Source organism: Prionailurus viverrinus, chromosome C2 (genome assembly GCF_022837055.1).
Source record: "Prionailurus viverrinus isolate Anna chromosome C2, UM_Priviv_1.0, whole genome shotgun sequence".
NCBI lineage: Eukaryota > Metazoa > Chordata > Mammalia > Carnivora > Felidae > Prionailurus > Prionailurus viverrinus.
The window spans coordinates 128,810,325-128,823,050 of record NC_062569.1 but is presented as its reverse complement, the minus strand read 5'-3'; the positions used below and the strand labels follow the sequence as shown (position 1 = coordinate 128,823,050).

At 36.6% G+C, this 12,726-nt stretch overlaps 1 protein-coding gene across 7 annotated transcripts in view; it reads left to right on the top strand.

Moving 5' to 3' along the window:
• The window catches only part of ROBO2 (roundabout guidance receptor 2), a 610,594-nt gene that overhangs the window by 552,894 nt on the left and 44,974 nt on the right, over positions 1–12,726 (top strand). For 5 of the 7 annotated variants that reach the window (XM_047875817.1, XM_047875815.1, XM_047875816.1 and 2 more), the window contains exons 19-21: positions 1,501–1,543; positions 2,966–3,093; positions 9,468–9,749. In XM_047875817.1, coding sequence (XP_047731773.1) covers positions 1,501–1,543; positions 2,966–3,093; positions 9,468–9,749 — 453 coding nt within the window. The remainder of the gene's footprint in view (positions 1–1,500; positions 1,544–2,965; positions 3,094–9,467; positions 9,750–12,726) is intronic. The other 2 variants (XM_047875818.1, XM_047875814.1) reach the window with 1 other exon arrangement.

Here is a 12,726-nt window from a genome sequence, read left to right as displayed (position 1 = left end):
CAAAATTTGATCCATGCCAATGTGAAACTATAGATTTTATCCCACTAATCATGAATATTTGTATTTTATTGCAAACATATTTTTTTTTTTTTTTTTTTTTTTTTGGGACAGAGAGAGACAGAGCATGAACAGGGGAGGGGCAGAGAGAGAGGGAAACACAGAATCAGAAACAGGCTCCAGGCTCTGAGCCATCAGCCCAGAGCCCGACGCGGGGCTCGAACTCACGGACCGCGAGATCGTGACCTGGCTGAAGTCGGACGCTTAACCGACTGTGCCACCCAGGCGCCCCTATTGCAAACATATTTAAAAAAAACCTTTGAATAGAGTTTCTGTCTTAGATCCTCTCTGTAGAATGCATTATATTACCTTTCTGAAATCTGAAACATTTTGAATACCAAATATGTTTGGCTTTTCAAAGGTTTTGGAAAAGAAATGATGGATCCTAACTGATATTTACGTTCTTTGGCCAATCCTTGAAACCCATTTTTATGTTGATACCTTTGTGGAATGGAATCTAGTGTCTGGAGGGAGTAGATTCTCCAGCTTTAATTCTATGGGATGCTTGTTGGTGTGACTAATAAGTTCAAGAGTTTTATAAAGGACTTAAGTTTTTGCAATTATCACATACAATTTAAATAGACTCAGTATCAAATATTTGAAGATTTTATTTTTTGTGAAGGTTGGATGATAAAACAAAGCACTCAGCACATTATTCTCTATTAATTATAGTTTATGTCTATTGTAACTGTAGTTGTTCAACTCATAGTGATTAATGGTGTCCTTCAAAGGATCTGTGATGATGAGGAATATGTCGTCAATCAATACCTGTTTATCTTTTTTACTGGCAGAATATTATTGCCTGTTTGAACTATTTTGTTTCTTTCTAAAAATTTTTTAAGGTTTATTCATTTTTCAGGAACAGAGAGAGACAGAGTGTGAGGCGGGGAGGGGCAGAGAAAGAGGGAGACACTGAATCTGAAGCAGGCTCCAGGCTCTGAGCTGTCAGCACAGACCCCAACGCAGGGCTCGAACTCACAGACCATGAGATCATGACCTAAGCTGAAGTAGGACACAACCAACTAAGCCACCCAGGCGCCCCATGAATGATTTTGTTTCAATTTCTATGATGTGCATTTTATGTTGTGCCTTCTAATTAGGACACCCACATATTAAGATTAAAAGTCATGGTTTGATAATCCCCCATTAATGCATGTAATCTTCCACTGCCACTATATATTCCAGTTGTAAGAGTTTTTGACCTCTAAGTACAAATTGCCCTTTTGACTTAACCATACAATTGGCTTGAAGTATTTTTAGATGTCTTATTAAATGATGGCTTTGCCCTGGGCCAAACCACTGCTTCTTATTCTCTGTACAATTATGTTACTTATATTTTGTTACAATCCCAGAGGCCTCAGCCCTAAAGTAAGGACCAGTATGTAGCTGTTATTAATCGTAATTAATATTGACTACTTGTGTGTGTCTTTCTTTTGTTAACAGTTACATTTCAAAGAGGAGATGGAGGACTAATGAGCAATGGGAGGTATGCTAAGAAGATTCTTTCTTCTTCTTAGTTTAATCAGGACTGAGAACGCTATAGTAAAGGCTATTATTGTAATAAACGATCACTTACAAGTCTGCGAATTCTAGGAGGAATTAAATGGCTTACCACAAGGTTTAATGATCTATCTGTTGTGCACTTTAGAGGAATCAAGTCCAGATGTTTCATATCTCCCAGATGCCCCTGAAGAAATTAGTAGTAAATATCACAAGGAACGTGTTCATTTGTTAGCAGGATGTTTATTGCATTAATTAGACATTAGCAAATGAAGTTGCTGTTGTTTAAGACTCCTTATTGGCTCTCACTAAATTGCTGTGAGTGAACAATTACACATAATCGATCACAAAGTAAATGATTCATGGATGATGAATAGGCTGTAGATTGATAGGACTGGATTCCACAACTTTGGATACTCAATTGAAATTGATAAAAGCTGATAACAAACCCATATATCCTCATCTATTTTCCCTTTGCCAATATGGAGATTGTAATTAGGCTCTGGTAATAACTTCCAATCTCCCATTTAATCAATATTTTAGCAAAAAGAGATTAGGTCTAATGAGAGCTAGTGCATGTAGCAAGTAAGCAGTTGGATCTTCTTATTGCAGTTTCCATAGAAACACATGTTTCTCTTAGGGACTGCACACCAATGGTCTATCAAAAATAAAGTACAATGATTATAGATGTTGCTATTTCTTTGTAAATATGCTAATAATCTGGAAAGGAATCGGATTCCCATCTTTTATATCAAAAATAGGAATTCTTTATTAAATATGATGTGAGGGAAGTTTTTCTCATAGTCTCTACTCACATGCTGGATGAGATCACAGTGAATCTTTAATTACCTTAAAGATCTTTCATATACCCCTAATATTTTGCAATTTGGAGAATTTGGAAATGTGCTATTGATGGAACAATATAAATACTGTTCATTAATTTTCTTCAAGTTCTTTGCCTCTAAATTAAGCATGAGGGCTCATAACAGGGATTACAGCCTACAGGGGACAGATAAATATGGGGGCTGCAGGAATCGAGGAAGCAATAGCCCAAAGTCCTGGAAATGGCTGATACTGAGCAGTCACTCTGAGCAATTGTTCCCTTGAGGTACCAATTTATCATCAAACCTTGTTTCAGGATCCTGCTATGTTGCCAATTCCCACCAGTTTCAGGGCAGACAACTAAATTCATTTGGATGTCAGCAGAATCCCAGGCAGAATGCTTCTGCTTCTACTGACAGGCTATATATAGTCTTAACCACTGAATTTCCTTAATTCTTGAGAACCTACACATTTTCATTTGAAGTGAATTAAAAGCTTCCTCAATTCTTTAATCTTGTGCATGAGACAAGTGTCCAAATCTTTCATTGAGCTCCATGGGTTGATTTCCCTTTAATTTCTGTTTTAGCCGTCCTGGTCTTCTAAATGCTGGTGATCCCAGTTATCCATGGCTTGCAGATTCGTGGCCAGCCACGAGTTTACCAGTAAACAATAGCAATAGTGGCCCGAATGAGATTGGGAATTTTGGACGTGGAGGTAAGTTGTGCTATTCAAAATGTTGTCATTTGTTTTCTTGGCTTTCCTAAGTGTTTTTTTCTTTTAATTTTTTTTTCAACATTTATTTATTTTTGGGACAGAGAGAGACAGAGCATGAACGGGGGAGGGCCAGAGAGAGAGGGAGACACAGAATCAGAAACAGGCTCCAGGCTCTGAGCCATCAGCCCAGAGCCTGACGCGGGGCTCGAACTCACGGACCGCGAGATCGTGACCTGGCTGAAGTCGGACGCTTAACCAACTGCGCCACCCAGGCGCCCCCCTAAGTGTTTTTAAAAAAAAAATTTTGGGGGGCGCCTGGGTGGCTCAGTCAGTTAAGTGGCCGACTTCGGCTCAGGTCATGATTTCACGGTCCGTGGGTCCGAGCCCCGCATCGGGCTCTGTGCTGACAGCTCAGAGCTGGGAGCCTGTTTCAGATTCTGTGTCTCCCTCTCTCTGCCCCTCCCCTGTTCGTGCTCTCTTGCTGTCTCAAAAATAAATAAACGTTAAAAAATTAAAAAAAATTTTTTTCACATTTATTTACTTTTTTGAGACAGAGAGAGGCAGAGCATGAATGGGGGAGGGTCAGAGAGAGAGGGAGACACAGAATCTGAAATAGGCTCCAGGCTCCGAGCTGTCGGCGCAGAGCCTGACGCGGGGCTCGAACTCACCGTGAGATCATGACCCAAGCTGAAGTCGGATGCTCAACCGACTGAGCCACTCAGGCGCTCCTCCTAAGTGTTTTTAAAAACATGTACTAGAGAATATTTTCTTCCATAATTAAAATTAGTGTAGCACATGTGTGAACAGTGCTAAATATTTTATGTATAAAACTATTGCATCTATATGACCTTGAATAAAACTAAGCTTTAAGGAAGTGATTACTAACCACAATGACAATATTCATAATACATTTTGTTTTTAGGACTATTCGTACACAATTAGTGAAATCAGGAACTATGCTGCTAACTGGAAATTAGGATTTTGAACTAGTCATTTCAGTTCTCTACATGTCATTCAACATAGATTTATTAAGTATGTCCTGTGTTCCTGCCACTATGGCAGATATTAAAAATAAAATATCAATATAAAGAGAGATGGTCCTTATCCTCACATGATATATCTTATAGAGTAGACAGTTCTTGAGAGTTGACATGTTGAGAGATAACTTAAATCTAGTTCTATCATTGTTAACGAGTGGCCCAAATAAAAGACAAAAAGGTGCTAAGTAGCTCATATGCTAAGGTCTTCAAAATTTGTTGCCACGATCCTCTGTAGGTCTTTATAAGGAGGCAGAATTTGACCTGCTATAAATAATTCCAGCCTCCCTACTGCTACCTTTTCATCCATTCAAAAGGAGACTGGTGGGTTTAGAGAAAGATGAGACAAGAGAAGTCTGTGGTCTCAGTGTTTAGTTTGGCAGAAATAATTGACTTTTCCATTGGTGGAAAGCTCTGTAGATAGTAAATGCACTGGAGCTGCCTTGCCAGTACCAGCATGAGAAAGCTGCCCACTAGGAGTAAGAAAGTTCTATGAATGGAGTGTTGTTTAAGTTGACATCTGAAGGAGGGGTAGAGATTAGTCAGAATTGTGGGAAAAAATGTGTAGAGAGGAAACAACCATTTAAGGTTTATAAATAAGAAAGACATAGACTTAGTTGACAAAGGAATGAATTTCCTAGTGAATATAAAGTAGTAGGCAGCAGAAGTGGTAAAAAAACAAACAAACAAACAAACAACAACAACAAAAATACAGAGGGACAGATAACAGAGGGCCTTCTAAGTCACAGAGAGACTTTAAACTTTGTCCAAAAGGTAGTCAGAAGGCATCAATGAATTTGTAAGAGGAGAATGCTAGGATCCAAGTACAGTGTTAAGTCATCCAGCCTTCTGCTGAGTGATGAGTGGAGTTAGGGTAGAAAATGGAGTGATTAATTAGGAAAGGGGTGCTATGAGCCAAGAAAATGTGGCTCAATCTGCTAGAGGATTTCTACACGTCTAGGTGGAATTAATGCTGGACCCAGGGCTAGGCTAAACTATTATAGACCTCAGATGGGGACTTCACAGACATGAGTGCATAAACATACTGACTTAGAAGAATAATTATGGATACTGGCATTTTCTCTTCACAGATGGAATGCCAATGCATGCTTGAATATAATTAAAATAGTATTTCAAATAATAAAGCTACTAATTATTGCATAAGTCGGCATTCTGTCAATACCAACTTTAAGAAAGAGGGCCTTTTCTCATTCTTCAAATAAAATACAGACAATAACAATCCCCGTGTCATAGGTATATAATAAGGATTAAATGGGTGATTACATATACAGGTTTAGCACAAAGCGTGACATACAAGCAGTGCCCACCATCAGTGTAGTAAATAAGAAAATTAAAAAATATATATTGTTGTATGACTTCTCAGCTTCTGTAACCACCCCATTTAGGATTCTTACTTGCCAAAGCCTCTGAAAATGGCTGTCTCCCCTAGTGACCAAACTCTGAACCCTGCAATTACAGGCTATGACTTTTCCATGAGTGGGTTCTATGTCTGAGCATCTCCTCACCAGGAGAGCAGATGACTCCTGTCTACCTTACCCAGAATGATTTTGTAAAAAAAAAAATTCTGTTCTGAAAGTTTTTATCTATCAAGGATTAGATGCCTCTTTTACTTGCTATATTTGTAGGTGATTAGTGCACCATTCTCTCTTTACATCAACAAATGAATGCCTAAAGATGGAAAATATGTTTTGTTTTGGTTTTGTTTTTTCAGTTTGTAGCAGGCCACACTAACATCTAAAATGTCTCAGTCTAATTTAGTTAAAGGATACATTTACAGATTTTCAAGGTTTATCTTCCATATCCACCTCATTTTTATGAAATATTTCACAGGTGAACATCAAGGCCAAGATGAAGTTTTTGCAAGGTTTACTGTGTTTCCTTTCAGTGTGATAGGTATTTTAAGCATTTACTGTGTACCAGGAGTAGGTAGGACTTTTTGTACATTTTATTTCATTTTCCTTGCATAATAAATGTGTGGCATAGACAATAGATAATCATATTTACATTTTAAAGGCCAAGAAACTAAGGTTTATCAAAATGAACAACTTCAGATCTAGGTATAGAATATAGGTCTAACACATTTTAAAGTCTACGTTCTTTTATATGCACTGTTCTGCAATTCTCAAGGTGGGATTCACATGTATGATTGTATAACTATGTTCACTTAAAAGAATTATTGTGGATACTGACATTTCCCTTTTAAGAATGGGATACTAATACATGTTGAAATGTAATGAAAATAGTATTTTGAATAATAAAGTTACTAATTATTGCATAAGTCTGCATTTTGTCAATACAAACTATAAAATATTAATTTAATCATTTAGGGAGTGCTTACTCTCTGCAAAACACTAGGTGACGAATTTATGGAAATTCAGACATAAATCCCACATGTTCCTGTTCCTAAGTATCTTACAATACCAGGAAGGGGATAGTCATGTATGCAAGTGTACCAGGCCAAAAGGAAAAAATGCGTGGATCACTAAGGTGCTAAAAACTGAGAAATGAATCATGACTGATTCCACCTGGAGGAAAGGGTTTCTGTAATTCATAGGTTTCAAACTCCACCGTTAACAAGTGCAAGTCAGCCTAAAGCACTCAGGAAAGGTAGATGTCAGCTGTAAGAAATGGAAAATGAAAGGTCCTGTCTAATGAGGGAAGCACGGATTCATGTCCTATCTTTTAGAGGAAGGGTGGTCCAGAGTTCCAAACCAGCTGATATTATAGGATGCTTCCCTACATCCAGATATTCATCTATAGTCTTCCAATATTTCAACATTTGAATATAATTCGATGATTTTTTGAAAATGTAGGAGTGATCAAATAATATTTGAAGGAAATCTGCAGCCCCCAAATCAATAGAGAAGCACTTAGACTTGAAGGCTGGCTAATTTCATCCAGCGGGGAGAAAGAGTCTATTTCTAGCACTTCAGCTTTAGTTGTTGCAGAATAACATTCTATAGGTTTAGATCCTCAGACAACTTTTTTTCTATGTTTAAACATTTGAACATGCAACCATTTCAAAAACTTGTAGTTAACCTGGCTCACAGTCTAAGTACCAAGTTTTGGAAGGTCTCAAGTTCAAGGTTTTGGGGAATTGGGGTCCATGCTGGAGAAACCTGACTATCCAGTTAATATTATCAATGAACAATGTGAGAGGTGGCAGAAACAACACTCTGAAAATGTCTGCAGAGTGAAGGATCTATTCTCATAATTTTGATATATTACTAAATATGAAATGTCTTTGAGAATGAAAATATTGACATTTGAGAATGAAGTACACTTTTTCATTATCAAATTTTCTAGTTATAAGTAAAAGCAAGAAGGGCAAAAATAGTTAAGGGATCTGGAAATCAAAAAACAATTTTACTTGCTTGTACAACTTCGTGAAATATTATATATTGAATATCTTTAATAAATCCACTGATATGCATTTAAAATATTTACTTCAATAAAGTATATATCCACATCATTGTAAAGCAAGTTGGAATTCCAGACTTCTGAAAGACCTAAATTATACACCACACAAAATGCATTATAAATGTCTTATTCCTGGGGTGACTGGGTGGCTCAGTTGGTTAATCACCCAACTCTCAGTTTCAGCTCAGGTCATGATTTCACAGTTCATGGTACAGGACCCACATGGGGCTCTGCTCTGGAAACTCAGAGCCTGCTTGGGATTCTCTCTCTCCTCTCTTTTTTTTTTTTTTTTAAATATCTCTCTCCTCTCTTTATGCCCCTCCCCTGCTCATGCTCTCTCAAAAAAAAACTTAAAATACACACATACATACATACATACATACATGTCTTGCTGCTATTGCTAAAGAACATAATTTTTAACTTTAAAAATTATCATTATTATTTTTTAAATGTTTATTTTTATTATTTTGAGAGAGAGACAGAGAGTGTCCAAGCAGGAGAGGGGCATAGAGAAGGGGAGAGAAAGAATCCCAAGCAGGCTCTGTGGTGACAGATGCAGAGCCCGTTGCAGAGCTCGATCTCACGAACTGTGAGATCGTGACCAAAATCAAGAGTCAGACACTCAACTGACTGAGCCACTCAGGTGCCCCCAAATTATTATTTTTATAAGAATCTTTGTTTCAAGTACTATTAGGTATCATCAAATCTAAAAATTTTAGGATATTTTGACTAAATTTCTACTTCCACTTTTTCTTATGATGATAATTTAGTTTTGGTACAACAATAGTTAGGTTTATTACTTAATATTACACTACTATAACCAGTTGAAAATTTCCTATAATTGAAGAAATCAAGTGGGTTGATGACCCAAAGTCCTATGAAGTGTGGCTTTCAGAACATAGATTATTAAGGAACATACTATAATTAGATTCACTTTTAACTCTACATGATTGAAAATCTGCCATTTAGTATTATTGTTGTTGTTGTTGTTTTAATTTTAGTATCTTTCTTCTTAAAAAAAGGAAAAATAAGAGCTCAGGAGAGAGATGGCACTTCTGAACCAGAAAGCATCGTGTAAAGATAATTCAGCACACCAAAAGATAAATGGACTGATTGATATTCAGTGTTGTTACTAAAATTTAATTTTATTCCTGCTGTATTAAAACTTGAAACTGTAATTCTCCTCTTCTAAGAGTTAGTAGTATAAATTAAACTCACTGAGAGTTAGTAGCATAAATTAAACTCACTGATCACTCAGATTGCTTTTCCTATAGTTCAATCCTGCTGTATTGTGAAAATGACTTATTCATGAAAATTTTCCTTTGTCATAAAAAAAAAGAAGGCTGCCATCAGTTCCACTCCATACTAGAAATGTGAAACCAAATCAGATAAACAGCAAGTTGGGATTTTAGAAAAATGCATCCCATCGTTGCTTGTCTAGTATAATTTTGGGAAATTTTGTGTCTATTCAGCACTTATATTCTATATCTTTTGGGGTAAAGTGGAAAAAGATGTTTTCATCCACAATTTGTAGAATCACTTTTACCATCGCTTCCATAAAGAGCTGACGACTCCATTGGTTCTAAAAGCACTATGCACAACCGAAAGCATTTTTCTGTAGTGAAATATCCCAAACATCTCATTCATGGTTGAAGAAGATGGGGGAAGGGATGTGTTAAGCAGTGAGACGTGAAGGGCAAGCGCTAGGCCTGCCTGTCACTGAGGCTGATAGCTTGGCGACGGTTGTACATCATCTCCCCTTCATTGGCTCATAAAGCCCATCTCAGCTGAAATGCAAACGTGCGGCGTGACACATTTATTTTTCATCCTCAATCCTGATAGTTTGGGGCTTCCTGCGCATCATTAAATTGTTTCATTTCCCTATGTTCACCACAGATGTGCTGCCACCAGTTCCAGGCCAAGGGGATAAAACAGCAACAATGCTCTCAGATGGAGCCATTTATAGCAGCATTGACTTCACGACCAAAACCACTTACAACAGTTCCAGCCAGATAACACAGGCTACCCCATATGCCACAACACAGATCTTGCATTCCAACAGCATACATGAATTGGCCGTCGATCTGCCTGACCCACAATGGAAAAGCTCGATTCAGCAAAAAACAGATCTGATGGGATTTGGTTATTCTCTACCTGATCAGAACAAAGGTAACAATGGTGAGTCAGGTTCCTATTACCCAAGGAGTTATCTTCACATCATTTGTGCATGAGATAGAAATTAGTATTTGTTGTTCAGTTTAGTGGCTCATTACCAGGTTCACCACCTAAACTAAAAAAATATTATCGGCATGTATTCAGTACCTTGCACAATCCCTACCACCACCACCGCCACCGTCACTGCCACCACACTCCAACACCAATCGGTTTCATCCGTTTAGCTCTTTTTCAATAGAGTGATCAGTAATCCATCTCAACTTCCATTAGGCAGGATAGAGGAAACATTCCTCCACTGTCCCACGACATCTGCTTCTGAATTGCTAACTGCATGTTCTGCATGGGCTTGTGCTGTGAACTAATCACATGATGCCACTATGACCTCTGCCCTTTAACCCTTAGCCTTACTTTACATCCCTGACTACCGATTGGCTGAGGGATTGTCTAATAGAATGCCACACAACCAGTCACAGGATTTCAGCACCACCAGCTCTCACAACAGCTCAGAGAGGAGTGGCAGTCTCTCAGGTTGGTCTCATCACAGTAAGGAGAAATATTTGTTTGTCACCAGCATATGACCTGTGTTCCTAACAGCCGTGAAGAAATACTGAATCATAACTCACTGTCAGGCATTTATCTTTCAAATGACAATCGCAGTGTATCCTAATGAAATCAAGCTTTGGGAAGGGGCGGGGGAATAAAAATCACTGTCACTATGTACTAAGGGTACAACACCATATTTACTCAAAAATAGTGTATCATTTTACCATTATTTAGGAAAGAACAGATGAGTTTGATCTGCCGTAAACCCTACCTAAAAGCCAAGAGAACTTTAAAACAAAAAAAAAGATCATACAGGAAAGTCAGTTCCATGACATGGTCAGCAACGATAAATTCAGCTAAAATGCAAATTGTTTGGGACATTTTTCATAATACTAAGATTCCAGGGATGGGCCTTTTTATTTTTGGACAATTTTTTCCCAAACATTAGGATTTATTATCTATCAAATGATAGTATTTAGAGTAAGGTGCTTCTACCGTGCTAACCAAGAATGTTAATATCAGACGTTATTCTTCACAATTGATTTCCCCCAAAAATATGATCTTTCATATCGATAATTATTTTATATAGTAAATGTCAATATCTATCAGAGATGTAACAGACAAACTAACAGTCTACAATGTAGGCATTGTGGAGCACACTTCAGGGCCAATTTTCACTGGATAGAAATATATGTCTGTTGTAGTGAATAGCACTGATATCCTCCAGGCTCAAGGATCCTCACATCTAAAATAAGGAGGTTGTGGTCAACACCCTCTAACTTCCAACCATAACATGCACACTGTACGACTGATGGCTTTATCTGCACATTTCTATTGTGCGCACCACTACGTTTGCTTATTTTTTCATATTAATAGTATGCCATTTGTTTTTATGAATTTTTTTCATCTACAAGTTCTTAGTAAAGGATTATAGTGTATTATGATATGTCACAAGCTACCAAGCCGTAAAGAGTTAACTCTTTTACATCATTAGGGTAACATTTACTAAATGACTTTTCCTCAGGAGATAGAACCCTTTCAGTCTGAAATGTTAATGCTCTCTCTTCCCTCCACAATGAGGCATTTGCTCTTGGTAGAATTAGATACATTATAGAATCCAGAAAATTTTAAACATCTGTTATGAATTTAAACTGGCTTAGTAATATCGAAGGCTATTTTGAATAACCTTATATGTCATTTATACTGTCATCTATTTATAACGTGTCCCACAATTGTACTGAATAATTAAAAAGTAATGTATCCTAGGCCTATTTCATTCCAGATATGTAAAGTCCCAAGCAGTATACATATTTTAAAAATCTATATATATTAAGCCATGAATTACATAAGACCTTTTGTGAATCTCTCATTAAATATTCTGTATATGTTGATTGACACTGAGTTTTAAAAGTTACCTTTTGAGTAATTGTAAGCAGAACATGATTCACAATAGGCTTACTGCTTTTTTTAATCCATTAATCTCCTGAGTGACATTTATATATATCTATGAATTATATTAACTACTTCATCTACATTTGAATACAAAATTACTTAAATTGGTGATAGAAAGCATTCTTTTGGAGGTAAGAGTGAAGTGATTATTCCTTTCTAGTTTAGTCCAATTGAGTTTAATCTTACAGAATTTGATTTATTCTTATAATCATAGATAAGTTTTCTAAGCCTCAAATTTAAGATCAAACTGCCCTGTGAATATCTAATCATATCATATTATATGATTTTCTTAATTTGTACACAGCAGTGAAATCAATTTAAAATAATCACAATAATAAAGAAAATTGGACATTTCTGAATTATTTTAGTGAATTTCTCATCCTCTTTGAAACACTTTTATAATTTATTCCATACATAAGTTTTGAGCACTTGGGTTAAAAATCTAACCATTAAAAAAATATAAAAGAAAACTCAGATTTCTCAAAACCTATATGAAATCATAATTATATATACACATATATATAGCGCACAATATCAGTAGTGGTAATGAAATATTTTTATACACCAGTATTTTTTTAATTATGTGTTTTACTAACTCGAAAATGAGCTACTTTTATAATTTTCTATACAAAGAAGTTATTTGTTCAGCATAAATGTCAGTTTAAATACTTACATTTTGAGTTGAAGAGAAATGGGTCAAATATAGTTGACGGTCTTCAAAATATGTTCCCATAAAACATACTTCAGACTGTTCTCACTTTAAAATGTTTGGGGATCTTCGGTTGCAAAAAACAACAACGAGCTGTGGTGGCTCACTTAGCTCAAGGTTTAGATCTTAGATAAACACAATATCCTTAGCCTACATCATATGCCCACCACCAAGCGAAGAGCCCACCTCTTAGCTCATTGATAAAAGAGGACAAAACATATATTCTTTTAAATTTGTTTTATGTTTATTTATTTTTGAGAGAGAGAGAGAGAGACA